Raw genomic sequence first — 20,955 nt, forward strand, 5'->3', positions numbered from 1 at the left:
GTTCAATGACAAGATCAAGTACCCTAGGTCTGACCCAAAGCTGTTCCAAATGGAGGGCACTCAATCAGGAGCCTGACCTCCAGCTTAAAAAGGGGACATACTTTGTGGCCACTCTAGGGTTTACTTTACAAGTGCTAAAATTTTCCTGGCAAGTATTAAAAAAGTGCCAGATTTTTTTTTTTTAAAAAAAGCCAAAATTAAAACTCTTCTTTGTATTTTTGCTACAATCAGATGTACTACCCTCTATTTCCCATGGCTACCTCCTCTTTCCCAATAATCCAGAGGCACCCAAGGATACCACTGGTTACCTACGATTTATACCCACTTGCAAGGAAACAGCAACATGCCAAGCAATAATTCCCAGCTAACAACCTGTCATTTGGCTCTGGAATGCTCTGGCTTCCCACATGACCAAAACAAGATAGGGGTGGGAAGGAAGCTTACTTTTATTGCTAAGAACATAAGAGCAACACATTGTGTTAGAGAGATAATCCAATATAATTTTGCTAAATATGTATTTACACACTTATACATATAAATATATATTTATACATTATATATATTTATACATTGTATTAAATTATATTAGCCTAGTTGTATCAGATTTACCTTCCTAACACAATGTGTTTATATATATATATATATATATAGAGAGAGAGAGATAGATAGATAGATATAGATATATAGAGATAGAGATAGAGATAGATGTTATATGTTCATACCTAGTGCCATAGTTTTGTTAGTTTCCATTTGACACAGAAGACACTTACTAACAAAGGAAAAATAAATAAATCACTCATCTAAGATACCATTAATATTTGTATGCCTCTTAGACCCAGTTCTTTCCTATAACATGCACTGTGAGATTCAAAGATTTCTGCTTTTTATTTTGTTTTTCCTAAAGCACTCCTCCAGCTACCTGAAGTTGCTGCTACTCATTAAAAAGAAGATCCATTTTAATGGATCTTCTTTGCTAAAAAGGGTAAACTAACAATGTGCCTCATAGTTGAATATAGAGAGAGATTGAACAGGAATTATTTTCAAATCTCTTTAAATTAAATATATATATATATATATATATATATATATATATATATATATATATATTTTTTTTTTTTTTTCTTTTCAAGTCCACGGTCAACTTTTCCCAAACGGAAACTACATATTTATCTAGCAGTCTGTGGGGTAGCTCACATTCTTTATTTGGTGGGAGGACTGTGTGTGTCTCTGTATGTCTATGTGGTACTAGGAATTGAACCTGAGGGTACCCTACCACTGAGCTACATCCCCTGCCCTTTTTAATTTTTTTATTTTGAGACAGGGTCTCGCTAAGTTACCCAGGCTGGCCTTGAATTTGCAATCCTCTCTGCCTCGGCCTCTGGAGTCACTGGGATTACAAATGTGTGTCACCATGCTCATCTTCCTGTTCCTTCTTGAAAAGGAACTATCTTGCCATTTTATAGTGAATATCAGTGCAACCTGTCTGTATCCTATGTGACTGGGATCCATGCAACCTGCTCAAAGGCTCAATAGTCAGCCAACTGCATGGGATTCCTTTAGGACATGTAAAGTATGCAGAGGAAATCTACCTCTACCAAGGAGAAGAGGATGTCTTGTCTTGACTTCATACTACTGTTTATTGCTATTAATGTTTAAGTGAACGTACTCAATAAAACAAAGAAATATTTGAAATGGTTGTGTCTGGATGCAAATGTCAGGACATTCAGTGAACTGTGGCTTCATCTTCTAACTTTGCAACTTTATAATGCAACCTTGGGGGAACAACTTGGCATCCCTGCTGCGTATTTCCTTGTTTGTAAAATGTGGGTAACTTGAGAGATTACTATGAGCTCAAATGTGGTAAAGGCACAAGTCAAACACTACCTACCAGAGTATAACCGAGTATTAAGATGGATTGGTAAACAATATGCATAACAGATCCTAGTATTTCACCCCAATTCAACAAACATCCAAATACCTCTGAGAATTCTGAAGTCAGCAGATGCCCAATTTTAGAATTGGCTTCAGCTGGGTTTGAATCTAAACTCTTCTACTCCACAGCTAAGTGACCTTGGGCAAATTGTTTAACCTTTTTCTTTATCTGAAAAATGGGAATTATCTTTTATATCATGTATTAGAGTAAAAGGAGGAGGTTCTTGGCACAGAGTTAGCATCCGATATCTAATAGAAAACAAAAGACAACATGAAAAGTAATGACGAATAGAAATGAGCATCAGTAAATAAACTCTACCCTATGGTCGTCGGCAGTTTTCCTTGTTGTTTCCCAAAAAGACTGGCTTGCTGAATTTAGGTCCTTGCTTCTCAAAGAAAAGGGTAACTGTGACAGATTCTGCTCAAAATGTAGAAATAACATCAATAAAGTGAGATTTCAGACAGCAACAGTGTGCAGGCAAAAGATACTTCCACTGCCACAAGAGCAGCTTTTGAAAAGCAAGGAGGCCTATGCCGACCACACCCAAAACACAGTTAGTTGTAGCTTCCTGGAAGGCTGGGGAGCCAAAGCAGGTGCTATCTTGTCTATCCCTGACCCTACCTTGCAGTCTGTGCTGCTCAAGGGTCAGCTGGTTACTGCCCAGGCACTATCTTATGAACAGCCCAGCAAGCAGGCCTGGGCCCTTCCCTCTGCAAACAGTCAGCAGGGCCTTGACTCATTGGATTTGTCAGAAAGGGGTGCTGAGGTGGCTCACAGCAGCATGCATTCCTGATGCAGGAGGGGACTGTTTCTCAACAGAGCAGAGCAACAAGAAGGGGCAGCTTGGATGAAATAAGCTCATTACTCAGACCATGTGCTCAGGCCTGAGGGCACAACTGGGGATGGCCACTTCACCTACAGGACCCCTAACCTACATCTCCTTCCTCCAGCTCCGACCCCACACGGGAGCTGCTTTCTGCTGCCACTGTAGCAAAGGCTTACAGAGAAACAAAGCTGTGACACGTTGCAAGACCAGGAGGAAGGCATGACGCTTGATCCAGTGTCACTTCAAGACAATGTGCCTCAGTTTCTCCAACAGTGAACAAGAACAGCATCAATTCCTAAAACCCCTCTCTTCAGAAGTTGCCCTTTACAGAAGCACCCCCAGTTCCCCAAATGACTTGAGTTGTTATCGGCAGAACTTAGTGAACTGCCCACTTCTTGAATGACAGTCAGTACTCTTTACAAGCTTTGATTATTTTAAATGTTACCTAAAGTAACAGTGTTAGGAGACACCTTACAGGTCATCTTCTCAAAGTAATTTATTTGACTAAGAAGGAAATGAGTACTAGGAAAAAAAAAATGAAATGATTTTCCCAAAATCACACAGAAAGGTGTAAAGTCATCATGGCCAGAATCCAAGTCTCCTGACCCTCCAGCTGGTGCTGGATTCCCAGAGTGGACCCTCTATTCATTTTATATACAATATTTATCTTCTACCTTGCTGATAGGTCTTCCTCATCATGTGTGATTCTTTCACTGCATTCTGTGCATTTAATTCGTATCTCAATGATGCAAAACAACTTATGCATAATGTATAGAATTAACTAAAATTTTAGGCAAGAAATATCAAATAGGGAAAATATATAAATATTAGAGTATAAAAGTATATCACATGAAAATTTTTCGCTGAAAATCCCCTGTGATGAATTTCCAAAAAGGTATTTTGAAACTGTACTCAACAATACATTTTTATTTTGAACGTGATTGATAATAATGAGTTACCCTTGCACAAAACTGTAATTACACAAAAATAACATTAATTAAAATTCAACAGAAAAAAAAAGAACAGGTATAGTACCTTTCACATAGGGGGAGTTAGTTCCTAAAGAATTCAAAAAAAAATATGTATCTACAAACACCCAGTTTAATAGATACTTTGCCTGACCTAGATTATTTTCCATTTGTACCTTGACAATATGTACCTGCTTGATTCTGTCATGTTCTCTGAGGTTTAACGCTTTTCTGATAAACTGAGATAGAGGTTTTAACAACTAACAGTATGAGTGGGAGGGAAAGTAATGCCAAAAAAAAAAAAAAATCTCTCACAAGCCCATTCAATAACACTGCTCTGTCCTTAAAAATCTCCCCACTTTCAAAGGCAAAAACCATCCTGAGATTGCACATGTTGTCACTTAAGTGGTCCTGGCTCTGCACCTTATTCCCTCTTCTTTTTCTATAACCAAGACTTTACCATCTTGTCTACAAGAGCCTTTCTTTCGTTCTAAACCTGCAGCCTTCTCGTGTTATTTTCTGTGTTGAAAATTACCCTTTCCCCGTTCTTACACCTCCTTCAAATGCTTCAAAAATGTCCATGTTCTCCCTGATGCTGGTCTGTAAAACTGTCTTACTCCAGAACTGATAAAAGAGAGGGCCCAACAGGCACAGAAACTACGAATAACCATTGATCCATGCATATCTTCATCAATCCAAACCCTGGTCCTCCTATGCTATTAGTGATGGGAGTCCCTGGAACACACAGATAAGATCACTGGAGTCACCCTGGCGAGTACACCCTGATGGGTTTAGAGTATTCAGAAACACCCCAAAAGCAAAAACAGCAGACCCAAGATTGCCCACTGTGCCACCTGAGACTGAGATTTCTAGTCAAGTACAATGCTTGGTCCAGATGGGGAGTTTTCTAAAAGTCTAGGAAACACCACTCAAATTCTTTCCTTTTAAAAATTATTTATTATTGTCTGTTCATTCTTTCATTAGGTCTTTCTCTCCGTTTCTTATTCTTTCCCTGCCCTCCTTCTTCCTTCTTTCTTTTCTTTTCTTTTTTTTTTTTTTTCGTAGCCAAAAAAAAATGTTGCAATTGAACCCATCATTCCCCTCCTCCTCTCCTGGTGAACCAAGGCCTTGTTTACTTTTGTTTTTGTTTTCAATCACTTTAATGGTATTTTTTTAAAGACATTTTTTTTTGCCCCTTTTTATCTCAGCAGTAAAACTTCTCATCTTGTACAAACATTAAACAAAACAAAAATTTTAATTGTCTTCACTTATGTAATGATGACATTTCCCAACTCAAAAGATCATCCCCCTCATGCATACACACACACACACACACACACACACACACACACACACACACATGCATACTCTACATGCAAAGTTTATGGCTCTTCTGCAGAACCTTGCAAAGCAAAAGTTAACAGCTTATCACAGCTACCAGGAGCTATCAAAAGGTTTCAAATGCTTGATGTGAACTTGTTTGAGGTTGATTTTGACTTGTTTCTCAGGCGCTGAGAAATATTATATTATGTGTCAAAAACAAATTTTAAAATACAGCTGAAAGTTGGGGGAAACCACAATGAACTTAAATTGCTTCAAATTTTTAATCTGGTCTTGTTTACTTACTTTGCATGGTTTAAACCCCCAGATTAGCAACTTAGAGAAGACATTCTAAAGAGTAGTATGATCCAAATTTAGTGTCTAAATCGAGTGACCCTTGTCTGCTGGAAGAGTCCTAGTTTTCAGTCTTATATTTATAATAACACTGGTATTATAAATAGTGCTCATTTATACTCTCAAGAATGCTCTAGTTTGGATGACAAATTATAAGATCCTCCTATCTAAATACCATCAGGTTCTGAAATCCAACAGCCTGAAAGTCCCCAATCCTAAAAACACTCTCTAGGTACATATTTTACAACTCTCGGAGACAGAACTGAATGTTATAGAAAATTACAACTGAAAAAAGTTATATAGAAGCAGTAAGAATCCACATTTGGAGCATCAAGTTTCAGGCTAAAACCCTAAATTATCAACTGAGAAGAACCTGAAAATCTAACAAAGTTGGACAAATAATAAATATTTATGGCTTGCATAGCAATATTTTGAGTGTATCTGTAAGCATGGTCCTCTTCCAATGAAATAAGACCTACCACAACCTACACTATATACCAATTACTTTCTGCATAGAGACAATAAACTATATAATTAAAAAGAAAAATGTAACACCAATAGGGCTTCAGAAAAGCAGTCAACTAGAAATTGATGCAATTTGGAAAACATCCACTGAAGTTTTCAACAAAGATATTTTCAACCCAATTGAAAAAAAGGTAGGTAAAAACACGACAGGTTAAAAATGACAGATTTGGGATCAGACTTGACATTTCTACCCCTGAATTACTGCAAACTCAGATAAATCCTATCAGAGATTCTGAGCAGAGAAATGGGACCAAAGTGTCATTATGGAGCTGCTATATAAAACGTGGGGACGATTGTTCATATACAAATTCCTCTCTGTGTTGACCATGTGGATGCAAGGATGCTAAGTAATTGGAATCACACCCCCCATAATGTGGTGACAGAAGAACCAATACCTTAGCTATAGATAAGAAGCCAGGGAATTTGGTTCGTCATAAGCCATGCACTGTGAAGGGCTGGCAGGTCTGCAGGTAGAATCCGGGGACTTCTCTTCCTAAGAAAGGAACACCTTGACAACTCCAAACAACATGCACTGACATTCAAAATGGACTTTAAAAAATTATCTTAGGGGGGAAATGAAATCTATTTGCTGTTTGGACAGCAAATTTAACTCCCACTGCCTCTTTCTGAGAAGGGAAATTAAACTTCAGCTATCTTAAGAAAATGAAGCGTGTGCTGGTTTCATCATTCAATTGTGAGCAAAGCAGCATGGCCCATAGAGGAGGAAAAAATGGGCAGAATCTGGAGGGTGAGGGAAAGATTGATCTTGGAAACGAACATAACCACCTTCCCACCTGCAAGCCAGACAAGGACATCTGGAAGACATTGAAAACACAAGAACCCTAGTTCTCTCCTCAACCATCTGAGGTCAGTGTTGCTGGAACATTTAATTATCTTCCTGAAGCAACACATCTGGATGGCCAGGCCTGGGGATACCCTTTCCCCAAGCAGTCTGGAGCACTCCGGTAACAATGAAGCCACCTGACTGCAGAGATGGCAGAGAAACCCTTGTACTCCCTGAAACCCCAAACCACCTGAACCCCCAAAGCACCAACTTGCACTGCCTTCTCATAACACCCATGTTTTAATTTCCAGAGTTCCTGAGAATAAGGTGGCACTTTTACTTTAGGAACAAAATGCCTACAACACTTCATCAGTTTGTAAGTTTCTAAAGTATGGCCTTACACAAAATATGCACCTCTCTGAATATCATTTTCTTCATCTGAAAAAAAAAAGGAGAAAATAATATCTCCCTCATCCCAAAGTAAATGTGAAGCATAACAGTGACTCTGGAAAGGCAAGAATCCAACTTCAAGGCAAGCTCAGAGAATGGTACCATAGCCGCGGGTTATTCTTTCTGCAAACAGAGATGTCTATATACTGTCACTGCTGCCACTGGAGAGTAACCTTCCATATTCTTTGAAACTTGGAGACTCTCTTTCCTGGAAAATCCTGACCTACACTAACCAGCTCTGTTTTGCAGAAGTTTTGCAGGGATGGTGATGGAGCCGAGAGCCAGCCAGGCTTTAGGAAGTTGACCATGGGCTGCTTTGTCTACTAGAGGGAGTCAATGTTCCTCCAGGGTGGTCTGGCCTCTTTAAGGGGAAAAAAAATGTTACACAGACAAAAAAAAAAAAATACCAGCAACACAAACCAACCAAAAATGCCAGGAATGCAAGCTCTGCCAACCAAATAAATAAATAAAATGTGAGATGTTTTATAATAACTGGACATGCTGCATTTCTCAACCCTGTATAATGGAAAAACTCCACTTTTCTACCAATTCTGTCCTCCCTGACCCCAAACTTGGTGAACTTCCTGCTTTGAGGCAACATGGACACCTCCATCTCCCAAAGTAACTGACCAGCCCCTGGACCTCTAATTGTGACAACTAGACCTGGAGACACTCTAGAAGTTACCTTCTCACCGTGTTTGCTCTCTGGAGCACAGAAGCTTCATTGGCATGAGATCTCAGCAATAAAGTAGTCAATAAAGTCTTCTTTAACATTACTCTCTTTGCCTCTCAAATAATAATATATTGAAAGAGGTATATAATACATTCTATACCAGTGGAGGTCATTTTTTTGTTAATTTGCTGTCTAGTTAAAAAGAATCTATTACAAGTCAGACACTGCTAAGTTTTGCATATATTCATTGTTTTAAACCTCATGTCAACCCTATGAAATAGAATGATTATTACACTCACTTTACATGTGAAGGAGCTGAAGCACAGAGAGATTAAGTAATTAGCCAAAGTCGCACAGCCCCTAAGTGGATGAGGTGGGATTCACACCCAGACAGACTGGCTCCAGAGTCCCTGCTCTGAACTACCAGGTTCTTTCATCACTAATGGAGTGCGGTCAGTGGGGACCTGGGAGCAAAGCGCTCAAGTAATCCTAATAGCCCTGGTAGCTCTGCTCTTCTGTCTACACTGATGAAGATACAAAGACTGTCCATACTGGGAAAGGACAAAGCTTCTTCCTATCTCTTAGAACAATAAAAGCCTCCCCACTGGACAGATGCTCTCTTTCCTGTGTAGAAAAGGCATTGGGGCTGGTCCTTTCATTCCTATAAATGGGCAAATATCCAGAATTAGAACTCTTATCTGGAACTAGGCTCACCTCACTAAGAAGGTGGAGTGGAATGGGGAAGGAGAGGAAAAATTAAGTGGCTTGGAAACGTGTTTGCTTTGGCACACAGTCTTGGTGTCCTCAACCCCTTCTCGGCGGACTGCACACCAAGAAAGAACCAGGAACAACTCAATGGCTGTGTTTGGTTTTAGCCTATTTAAGACCTGAGAATGGTGCAATTCAACAGTATATCCCACTTTACACTTATGAGGGGAACTCAAAGCCGATGTTATTTCAAAGTGTATGTTAATTTGGTACTTAACATAGTCAAAAAAAAAAAAAAAGCAGGTAAATATTCTAGGCCTTTTGACTCCTGTTCAGATACCCTGCCTCCCTATTGCCAATCTTGGGCTCTCATAGATTTGGTAATGGGCAGAAAGGAAATTCTGGCTTAATCACTGAAGCCAGAAAAGATCCCACACTAGTGGTCCCCACACATAAGAAGTGGAGCAACCCAAAGAAACCATTCTGACAAATATTTAAGTCACAGCTGTGGACACAAAGTCATGCTGTGAGCAGTTAAACTTTAAACACATGTTCTATATGGTCTGATGGGCAAGGAAAACCTCCATTCAGTCAATGTCTTGTCCTTGCACTGACAAAAGCAGGCAGCCCTGGTCAAGTTTCGTCCATCTTTGCACCTGCAAGTTTAGGTCTTAATGGAAGCTTCTTGTTAAGCTCTTCAATGGTAACTTATAATATTAGTCATGATAATGTACACTAAGAAGTTGGAAACTGGGATTAATTTTGCTTTGCCTACTGGCTTTCTGAATATCATTACACAAGTTACTTACCTTTTTTGTGCCTCTATTTCCCTCTCTAAGACATGGACATAATATTTACATATAAGCAATTAAAGTCCAGGGGAAAAGTTAGATAAAAATTAGTTATTATATTCTATATTTATTTTCAAGTTTCTTTATTTAGTTTCCCCCAAGAAAGTGCTAGAAATCAAACCTTAATATAATAAAGTCAGAAGACTGCCAGATTTCTTTGACCAGTTAAAATTTTGTTGTAAAGTGACTTACACAGCCTACTCTCTGGCTTGGAACCCTGTTTTGAGCAAGAAATCCATTGTAAAGGTGCTTACTATAATGGATGTTGACTGTAGCGATAGCCTTTACTGTCCCCATTTTACAGATGGGGAAGTTAAATAAAGTTACTTATACAGCATTCACATTATCTAAAATAATTGTACCACGTACTTTAAATCTCTAAGATTCAGTATTAAATTACCAAAAAACATGCTTCAGCTGTTTACTGTGATCTAAAACATGTGTTTGCAGGGGCCCTTGTTCATTACCAGCACGAAAGGTCCATTGTAGGTATGTGAACTGACACAGCTACATGACATTTCCCAGATGACCAAATCTGTCTCTTCTCCATAAACACACATAACAACACATATAAACAAGTCATTCTTAAGGAAAGGACCTATTAGTTCAGTTTATGTCTTTGTTGTGAACTATCTTTCTACTTCTATATATGGTTTGGATCAATTGTGACAAACCAAACTTACTCTGGCTTCCCTGACCCCCCTCCCCAAATGCAACCATTATAAAGCATCATTTCTGAATTGTAACTCTAAGTCTGAACTGTCTCCTTGGCTATAGTGGATTTCAGTACTCTGACCATCATCCTGGTGACAAGAAACAAGATTGACCTTCCTGATGCAAAGCAATCCTGGGGTTGAATGTTAGGGGACCTGACTTAAATGTCTTTATTAACATTTCTGAAAGATCTTAAATGACAGAACATCAGCTTAGCTTGTGTTGAAAATTTAGGCAGATTAAGAAAGAGTTAAAATAGGCAACTAATTATGGTAGAGGCAAAGAGAAGCAGGCGATATCAACTAAACTTATTGATAATCGGACATAACAGAGGTGCATGATACTACGATTATTTTCCAGAATGTATTACCTCCTCCCTATATCTTTCACCTCTATGACACTAATCTTTAAGGATAGCTGGCAGTTCCCCATCCTAAAAGAAAGCATATTCCCTCTCAAACTGCATTAGTTCCAGGAATCCTGTACAGTTGGATTCCATCTGCTCAGCACCAGAATTTGTGTCTAAGACATAAATGATATTTCTTTTCTACCCCTGTCTTCTTTAAAACCTTATAAATCAAAGAATTAGACAACACCATGGACCAAAGTCACAAGTCCCATCTGGTGTTGGGATACTTTTCTTCTTCTAAGATCTTTCTTTAGTACTAGAGCACAAATTCACAGCAGAAGAGAGACATGAGTAAAGTTAGTAACCTGTGTAAGTAGGATTGGACTATTCCAAAGAGGATACTTTCAGTTCTCCGCCCGCCTCCTAGCCCTCAACCTAGAAAACAGGAGCTAGACAGCACAGGGACATGTGACAAGGGAGCTCAGGAAGGCAAGACATTATTTGAAAATATGCTCTAAGGCCAGCCCGTTAGACACCCTGCCAGCTTTTACTGCCTAGGGCGCTCCAACCAGCTTCAATTCTGGGCGACGAAGAGTCTGGGGATGATGTCCTCCGAGGTGGTGTCTAAGCCCTCGATTACCATAAGGAATAAATACCAAAGGGCTTTCGCTTATATGGGGGGGGGGGAGAATGTGGACGCTGGAAATTCTCTAAGCGTTTTTCCCACTACTCACAAAAACGCAGCTGTGAAAATAAATACCACCACCCAAATCAAGGGTCTTGGGCCACCAACAGCCTTCCTCCTCTATTCTCCCTCTCTCCAGCTGCCAATAGCATCCCCTGCTCCGGCAGAAACGCACGGCCCCGGAAGGGAGTATTGAAGAAGCACAGAAGTGGAGGAGACCCCCGAAGCTGGGTGGGGGCCTCGGCAGTCACCACTCACCAGGGGAGGGGAAAAGCTCCAGATCGACTTTTTCTGTCTTGATGATGGTTAGAGTCGGTTTGAGATCGACGGCCGCCTTCATGGTGCCAGGAGTGGGGGACAGACGGGATGATAGCAAGTTTGCTGCTACTGTTGTTGTTTTTCTTTTTAATAGGGATTCTTAACAGGGGAAAGGGGATGGGGGAAATCCGACTTTCTTCCCCCAAACACTCAAATTCCCGCTGACTTTCCCCCGCGCCTGGACGGTGCGCGCCCGGCACAGTCTCCCGGGAAGTTGGCACTTTGCGGAGAAGTGAGTGCTTTAGGGTCCCAGCCTCGCCTCGCCCTCTCCCTCCTTCGCGTCCCTAGCCCGGCTCCCTCCTCTCCGCCCGCGCCGGCGCTGCTACAGTTTGCCCTCGCTCTCTCCAGCCGCGATCTCCCCCCCACTCTCCCTACAGCGCTCTCCCCTCCTCTTTAGGGCGTTCCTGCAGCTCAGAGACCCAGCGTCCGCCCGCCCGGGCCGAGGAGAACCGAGCGGGAGGGAGCCAGGGGCGGGGCACCGAGGGAGGGGGCGGCGCCGGGCCGGAACCCGCGGCCAATCGGCGCCAGAAGCCCAAAGTGAAAGGAAGCGCGGGCGGGCGGCGCGCAGGGCCCAGCCACCCAGCAGCTAAGCGCGCAGTGCACGGGCCGCGGAACCCACGGTCGGAGGGAAGACGTATCCAGGAGCAGTGGCTGCTTCGACCGTTTTGGGGAAAGTCGGTCTGATTCTCCACGCATTCTTGAGAGCTTGGTCACCCGCTGCTAACCCCCTCCTGGTAGCAGCATAGTTTTCCAAGTGCGTGTACATCATTCATTCACAAAGACTGACACACAGGACGTGAGGCATGTGGATGAAGGGGCGAGCGTGCGGGCAGGCGCAGGAGATTCATGAACTGGTGTCCTCAGAGGGTTTTCTCAATATTGGACTCCAGCCGGATCATGAGTCAGGAACCAGGGCCGTTTCCAAAGGGGAGCCTTTAGCTTTTCAGAGCCCACCCGTGGAATGGTAAATGATAGGGACAGCGTCGCTAAACAGAAATCTTGCTTCACTGGCCTTCGGCAGAAGAACCAAGCCTAAATTAAACCCCAAAATGCAGACCCAAATGAACCTGTATTTGTGGGGGAGTACATAGTAGGGGGCACAAACTGGAACCCAGTCTTGGTCTTCCTGAAACATTCAATTTTACCTACACAGTAGGCGGGTAGAAGTGGAAGCTGTAGTTTCTTTCTAATTATTCTGTTCCTCTAATTATGTCACCGTTGGCTAAAGCTTTGTCTTTCCTTTCACTGATTCCCTTCTATTAGATAAAAAGGACAGCCCTCCCACCACCACCAAAAAAGTGATAATGCAGAGACTCTGGTTTGAATTTCTGGAGTGTATCATTTGCAGCCATGACAGAATCACAATGCACAGCCCCTGTTAGGTTTGACAACTCCCAGCCCCTCAGATAACACAATATTAACCTGAATAATTCACAATTTGCCACTGATAATTACTTATTATAAATGGAGATAGTTGATCCTAATTAGCAAAACAACCAGTACATAGAAGCATATAACATAGCTGGAGCCAAACATTGATATCCACCTTTGATTAATTAGAAGATTAAACATAAAGCTCCCTAAAAACCTCTGCAAAAGATATTTTTAATCCTGTTTCCTAATTTCTAAACATATGTTGAGCTCCCACCATTTGCCTTTAACTGTAAACTCTAACTCTGGTAAATTTTAACATACCTGCTTACCTGCATCTAAAACCAGTTTTGTCTCCTTGGAGCATTGGTAACTTGCAGGTTTCCCACAGCAAATAAGGGAAGGAGCCAGGAATAGAAAGCAAATCTCTGGCTCTTGGTCCAACCTCCAGATTATACTCCTTTCTTCAGTGACCAGAGGAAAAGGGTTGAATGTGATCATCCTAATTTTTGAAAGAACAAAGACTGTTGGAATCCAGCTGTGTTTCCAGTAGGTATGAGAAAACAATGCTGGCCTCCAGATGACAAGAACAGACACTTCTGATCCTGGGAAAAGCTTAGGGAAACAGCTGATGAATAGATTGTACATTCACACACCCAAATGAGCAGCAAAGAAAACGATCTCAAACCAGTCCAGCCTTATTGACTGGAATATTAGTATATGGACTGAGCAAATAAAGAGTTGTTTTGGTAATTTTGTTTGGTTGGTGCTGTCCTAAGAAAATGCTATTCTTTTAAAATCTAAGTGTGAGTACTTCTCTATTTGCAAATTCAGCTTCTCTGAACAGCTCCTTTCTTTCTTCCTTCCCCAGTTTGCTCCTGCACTTTCTTCCCCAAGTTAGCCTAAACACAATTCCTAACTCCCCCCAATATGAGACTCTAAAAAGCCTGCTCTGACTGTAAACACTTTTCACTCTAGCAATGAGAAAATGTATTCCTTCCAGTTCTTTGACAATGACAAATCAACTAGTCAATCATCCTGTTTCTATCCTAGTCCCTAAACACAGAAGCTTAAAATGTTTGAGTCCACATCAGAGAATGAGGTTGAGCAAAATGAGAGAGCCAGGGGCCACAAAAGACCTCCAGGAAAGTTTCATCTACATGAAGCTTCATGTTATCTTGGACCTTGTTGCACTTTCCTTAGGATAAGAATCACTAATAAAGTCAGGTTAAAATATTTTTTATATATTTGACACAATCCAATCAAGGTCTGTGTCATGCTTGATTAATCAGTTTTGATATATGAAAATGTTTATTCTCTTTAGGACACAAGTTGATTTTTTTTAATGTTCTTATGGAATTAAAATGACATTTTCATCTTATCGTAATAAAAAAAAAATGCGCAGCCCAGTGCCTAAATATATGTTGAACTTTTTTTTTTTCTCACTATGGACTTCTACTCTGCCACCAATTCTTCCTAATTCACAGATTGAGTTTGATATGCTATGGCTTGAGAAGATGGATTAAAAGATGTCAGCAACTCTGCCCTCTTGACAAACCAGAACCTCTATTCCCAACACCCATGTCCAGTGAGGTTCACACGTGCTTCGGTTTCCCCACCAGCAAAATGAGAGCAGCCACACCTTGCCTTCCATTTATTTGAGCAAGATATTTCAAGACTCTATCTACTGATTTTTAAGACACTCAGAAAAAAATCAAACAAATAACTTATTTGGTTTTGCTTGTAACTCAATAGTCTGTTCCTTCCACACTAGGGAGAAAACAGATTTGTATTTTTAAACATTCCTTAGGCTTTAGCTATTTACATCCAACCAAGTGCTGAATCTCCTTAAACTGGGAACATCAAGTCAAAAAAGGTCAAGAAAAGGTTGCAGGAATTGGGGGACAGGAGTATGGAGCTAGACATGAATGATGTCCAAAATATGTCAGTATTATATAGGAATTCCTTCAACATATGGAGTGTGTAAAACACAAACTCCTCCGTCAGTTTCACCCCAATCTCAATGAAAAAAAAAAATCTAAAAATACACCTAATTTCAAACAATCATGGAAGACTCCTTCTTCCTCTCCCAAAGTGAGCTAGATTGTTTTCTGCTCCTAAATCTTAAACTTCAACAAAATAAAGAATCATTGGGTTTTGAGCTAAAATATACTTTACTGAAGGTAGGTACAAAAACATTCAGACCACTAACGGCTGATTCAGAGTGAGTTTATGACTCACAGATGTTGATTTACTGGTATAAATGTAAGATTTAAAAAAAAAATGTTCTCAAGCTCTCAATTAACAACCTGTTTGAGCTGCATTTGTGGTCTCCTTTTTTGTCTGAGAAAAGGCAACTGTCCCTGGCATACTCAGAAAAAGGCTTCGAAAGATTAACTCTAAAGCAAGTGGTTTCTATGTGATAAGTTCAGTCATTTAAAAAGCACACTGAAAAAGAAAAATGCCTGGGGCTTCAATATCTACCATTATCAAGCAGCAATAAAATGGAAAGTCAGAGATAGGAAGGAAAATTAAAGTAACTCTCTTAATTAAACTCAGATTCCAAAAGTCCTTAGGGTCAGTTCAGGAACCCAAGGCTTGGACTCAGAGGTGGTATTGCTGACTGCTTGTTGGCACTGTGACCTCACCCAGTGCCACTTAACCTTTTTGTGTCACAACCTCTTCTCTGCTTCAGGGAATAAAATCACCCCTGGTTCCCTAGCATGTAATACAGAGTCATTAGCTATTGTTTGGAAGGTACAATAAACAATGGGTGATAAGAACTGCAGTTAGGAGGGAGAAAGAGAGGAGGGAGGGGAAGTGTTGGGGGCCTATGTGCCCTAGAAATCTCTCCCTCTAATAAAACAGAGATCATAGGGAGTAATGTGGGCTCCGGAATAAGACTCAGGTTCAGATTCCAACTCCACCAACTAATCAGCTGAATTACCTACCACAGATTAGCCACTTAATCTTGAAACTCAATTCCTCTGTTTCTAAATATTACCCACCTTTTAAAGCTGTTTGGGGGCTTAAATGAGATAATGTATGCAAAGCCTTTAGTTCAATGTCTAACTAAGTAAAAGTATTCAATTAATATCAAATAATTATTGTTTTTAAGATCCAGTGTAAGCTACAGTACGTAAGAAATCATTTTAAATCTTCCTCTTTGAATATCTCTTTACAGAAGAGCTTGGACCCTCAATTTACCTGAACTGTCTCCAAGGAGAGATGGAGCTAACTATCACACTTAATTTAAATACCTCTTCAAGCCCCTTCCTCGGTTCTTTAGTTGGGAAGTATCCAGCTTTGGACCCACTTGAGAAATTCCAACACTGCCTAATTGGAAAATAAAATGTATTTGTATTTGTTTTTAAAGAATTATAAGAAAACTATAGTTCAAATTCTGAAAAATCATATTAGTGGTGCCTCTTTGGAGACAAAACTTAGGTCTTCATTTATCACATGATCAAGGGAGATGGAAGCCTATTAATGGTCTCCAAGTGCAGCCCTCCTAGTTACCAGGGATTAAATCAATGTGTTGGGAATCACAGCGGGGTTCCTCAATTGCTGTTCTCTCCAAGGCATCTCTGGGGGAAATTTAGAGATATCACCTTGACAAAACAAAGCAAGGACACTCACTTGTTCTGTTCCAGATATTCTTGAGACACAGAGCAAGATCCCACACACAACAGATCAGATAGATGATCAGACTCAATTTGTAGAAATCCAGCAATATTCCATGCAGTAGAAATTTGTCTCAAGGCAAGTACATTGCAGGATAACCACACTGTCATTCTCTGTGGGAGACAGCTTGGCATGGGCTATAAGGAGAAAAAGGGTCTGGGTTGGCTCTATTACTGTCTGCAGTTTCTTTAGACTATAATTATGAACCATTCAACTGCATCTGCAGCCCCAACAATGTGGGATGGATTGGCCTAATCCACAGACCAAGCGACATTTTAAAATCCATCAGCTTAGACATCACGTATTATTCTTGCAACAAATCAGACACAGCTCAGACAGAAAGTCAAGGAGCTGCCAATCAAGGCTATCTCCACTTCCAGGGTTAGTTTGAGTCCCTGAAGCAGACTGATGGTGATTCCTAGGATTGTTGCTCCCTCCTAGGGCTGGATGATGCAGAATGTAGGCCACCCTACAAGCCTGTGGGGATTGTATAACTTGGATTCCAATTAAGTTGTCCTAAATTGGCCTCTCAAGGTGGTAGGATGAGGGCATTAGCACAGATGGCAGGATAGCCAATGCTCTTTTTAGTAACATGGCAGAAAGAGAGAATCAGGCTCATAGCAAGAAGCTTGGCCCCATGGGAACAGGATTCCCACCCCAACTCCCAGGCTGGCAGGTGGCTCCATCCTGGTGGAAGGCTACTGCCTTCCTCTGATCTTACCCAACTTTTCTCTTAGGTTACAACACCAAACTGCAAAACAGATGTTCTCTGCAGTTGTGGTTTGAACCTCACATTAAGATAATTTTATTGTGGAACTTTCTTCCCTCTCCTCATCCCTCTCACTTTCATTTTAAAATGCCAAGTCAATTGCCCCAAAGGACTAACATGTGCCACCCTAGATCAAGGAGTAGAGATTAGGTGAAGAATTTCTCCATCCTATTCATGGTGCTGGGAATGAAGCAGAAGAAGATAGCACTAGAAGAACAAGAAGCCCTGATAGGAGGGATGTGTACAGGGAGAAGCAATAGAAGGGATCTCTTCTGGGAATGAAGTAAGTCATGGGTAGTGATGGGAAGGAGGTAAGGAGAAGTCACAGTGATTCTACCTCCTTGTTTTCCTGGGACTTATGTTCTTAAGATTCCAAGATGACCTTCAGAACTGATAATGGATCCAGTCCCTTTAGCAAGCCAACTTAAATATCCCACAAGGTCACAGGCATGGAATCACAAAGACAGCTCAATGGGAGTTCCTCATGCTGAAAGATATGCAAAGGATCCAGGGTAGAATTGAGGTGAAAGTGTCTCAGGAGGTCACAGAAGATGCAAGGACAGGACAAGCTGAAAGTCTAGACAGAGTGTAGAAGATATTTCTCAGTGTTTTTTTTCCACATGGACATTTGTCATGCAAAGAATTTCTCTCTTGGAAGCTACACCACATCCCTACAGGTTGCCCGTTCTCTGCTTAGCAGCCTAAGCACATCCCTAGTGAACACAGTCTGTCTCCAACACTCCCCAAAGGCAGCAAGTAAGGTTCAGTCATTATTATACACTATGGTGTTCATTTGAAGGTGGAAGGAGCTTATCTGAGTCTTATTTTTTTTAACCAAAAAGGTCTTTATAACGTTTTATTTTTCATTTCATATTCTGCTTATCCTCCCATTCATCCACTTGAAAGAGAACGTTGCTAAGATCACAATACTCAATAGAGTTTCCCTCTGAGTATAGATGCATGTAGTTGTTTGTGAAAATTGGCACTTGGCTCACCACGTAGAAAAATGACTGTTTTACCTTTAGCCTAAACATTTTATACAGCATGCTGCTCATCTTCACAGATTGTTGCTCAAAAACTATCTTTAGGATTTTCTGAATTTGGAGTTGAATCTTTCATTTCATTGATGGCCATAAATATAAGGTGTACAATTGCTGCACACACTATTTGTAAGATACTCAAAATGCATGCAATGAACTCAACTTTTTCCATTCTTAGAAGAATCAACTGCTACATACTTTATGGGGTACCCAGTGCCTGTCACAAATACCCTTCATCTTCTCAAATTTACTTTAATTGGTCAGGTCATCAGAAGCACTGTATTTTAAAATACATCATTTTGCTATACAGATATCCCTATAGTGAGGAAGGGGGTGGGTTGGGAGTAAAGATGGGTGGTGATGAGAATATATTGAGAGTGGGGATGGAATGGGGAAGGACAGCGAAGTCAACTGAGCCTTACTTACATAACTGGTAGCACAGACCCATGTAAAGAAGACCTAACCTCTCTTGCTGTGGTAGAACACCACTTCAGAAACTATTTTGTATTTGCTAGTGGATAATCAAAATGTTATAACAAAAAAACTGGTTGATCTTAAACCATAGAAATCAAATAAAATAAATATTGGGTTTGATTGGGGTCTATCATTACTCTTGGGCTGTGATGGGGATCATGAACACATTATTATTTCACATCACTTTTTCTAGAATTGGATCTATATAAGAGACCCAAGGGGGAAACAATGTGCCACACTGAAAATACCTTACTAACCTGTAAATATAACATTCTTTGAGTACACAATTGCAATTATCTATAAACATCTTATTTATCTCCATTTAAGCATCTGTCACTCAGCTACAGATGGTATTGTAATAAATTACAACAATATCAGTACTAAGTCTAACACCATAGAAAGTGAAATGCTCAGCACTTGGTAAATCCCTAGTTCGTCAAACCTCTTTTTTGGTACTCTCCTGAAAAGTATGCACAGAGTCTGTATCATTAAATATGCAAGAGCATAAATCCAGAAAACAACTTCAGGGTGTCCGGTGTAATTACCGATATTTAGAATTTACTGAGCATCACCAAACATGCCACTCACACAAAACAGATGAAAACAACCTCAAGAAAGGATATGTCAACTTTGCTGGGATCACAGCTCACATTTGATTCTCCATTCTTCACCTCCAAAGAGAAATAAGAAGTCCTGTGTAATTTCTAAGAAGCCAGCTGTACTCCCTCCCTCCCTCCATACAGCAGATCGCCCTGTGATGGAGGTGGATGGTGCTGCGTATGACGCACGAGGTGGAACAGACTCAGCTCACGTCTCATCTGTCTGGATTGGCTCCCATACAATAAAAACCTTTCTTCCTCTGAACTGGTGAAGAGGAGAGAAGCAAATCCCACATGTGTGACGTGCGTGCGAGGCAACGCCATGTAATCTGTCAGGCCTGTGAAACACATTCAAGAGCTCGGGGGCTCCAAATGATAGGTAATGATAGGTAACGTGGAGAATGAAGAAAGTAGAAACCACATAGAAGTTACCTCTTCATGGAAATGTATTTCATCAGGATGATCAGAAACATGTGTTCTCCCCAGATTGGGAAATCATCTTGAAAGACTTCATCACAAAAGGGCCCTGGGTGGGGAGCACCACAAGGGACCCGTGGGGAGGGGGAAAGGGTGCAGCTGGGTGGGGAGCTGGCAGCTGTCTGTGGGAGGAAGAACAAACGGCAGTCAGCTCTCTGATGGCAGGTTCCCAGGACAGATCCCTTTCCAGGAATTAAAAATCCTAAATAATGTTGAGAATTTTAAAAAATCAAAAAGACTCTGGACTTTTACAGAATTCCATAGCATTGAGAGACCAGATGGCTGGCTGCAACTATTTCAGATCCAGGAAAGATCCAACATACACACACACACACACACACACATTTTTTGAGAGTTACTGCCTTCTCCCACATAGACTTTTTTTTTAATTGAATTGACCTATAAAGTGAGGTGTGGAGGTAGTGAAGCAATTCCAAATAAATGTTCCTGCTTCCAAACAAAGACCTGCAGTTCCCAGCCAAACAGAAACTATCAGGCATGAGTGTCCTCACTATATAGAATACATTTAAACTCTCAAATAACTGGGAGGTAATGTGATTAATGGCACAAGGTTTGGCAGTAGACAAAAGTTTGAATTTGAACTTCAGCATTCTCTGACTTTCAGTCCTTTGGCTTCAGAAAGCCTCAATTTCTTCCTCTGTGGAAGGGAGCTAATAAAAGTGCCCAGTTCACAGAGTTGAGCTGAATATGAAATGAACACATGCCAACTACTTTCCACTGTGCCTGATAAACAATGAGCACTCAAAAACTCTTAGCTGCTATATCAATTTTAAAAATCAGGCCAGGGGTGGTGGACATGCCTGTAATCCTGGCAATTTGGAAGGCATGAGGATCACAAGTTCAAGGCCAGTCTCAGCACCTCAGAGAAGCTCTAGGCAACATAGTGAGACCCTGTCCCAAAAGAAAAAATTAAAAGGGCTGGGGATGTAACTCAGTGTTAAAGTGCCTCTGGATTCAATCCCTAGTACCCACCCCCTAAAAAAAAAAAAATCAGAATTGTGACTTTCGATTTAGTCAGCATAAAATCAACATCTCATGAATGTTGATCCAAACCATGGTACA

The 20,955-nt window shown here is 40.8% G+C and overlaps 1 protein-coding gene across 4 annotated transcripts in view; it reads right to left on the reverse strand.

Moving 5' to 3' along the window:
• Ets1 (ETS proto-oncogene 1, transcription factor) overlaps positions 1–20,955 on the reverse strand; it is a 129,817-nt gene that overhangs the window by 53,339 nt on the left and 55,523 nt on the right. Inside the window, exon 1 of one of the 4 annotated variants that reach the window (XM_026392409.2) lies at positions 13,154–13,188. The exons of 2 other annotated variants lie outside the window; for them this stretch is intronic. Coding sequence is in view for 1 of the 2 variants with exons in the window: in XM_026392407.2 (XP_026248192.1) it covers positions 11,399–11,480 (82 nt within the window). In the remaining variant the exon portion in view is untranslated. Of the gene's footprint in view, positions 1–11,398; positions 11,764–13,153; positions 13,189–20,955 lie in introns of those variants that run through there. One more of the 4 variants, XM_026392407.2, reaches the window with a different exon arrangement.

This window comes from Urocitellus parryii, chromosome 4 (assembly GCF_045843805.1).
Source record: "Urocitellus parryii isolate mUroPar1 chromosome 4, mUroPar1.hap1, whole genome shotgun sequence".
Lineage (NCBI taxonomy): Eukaryota > Metazoa > Chordata > Mammalia > Rodentia > Sciuridae > Urocitellus > Urocitellus parryii.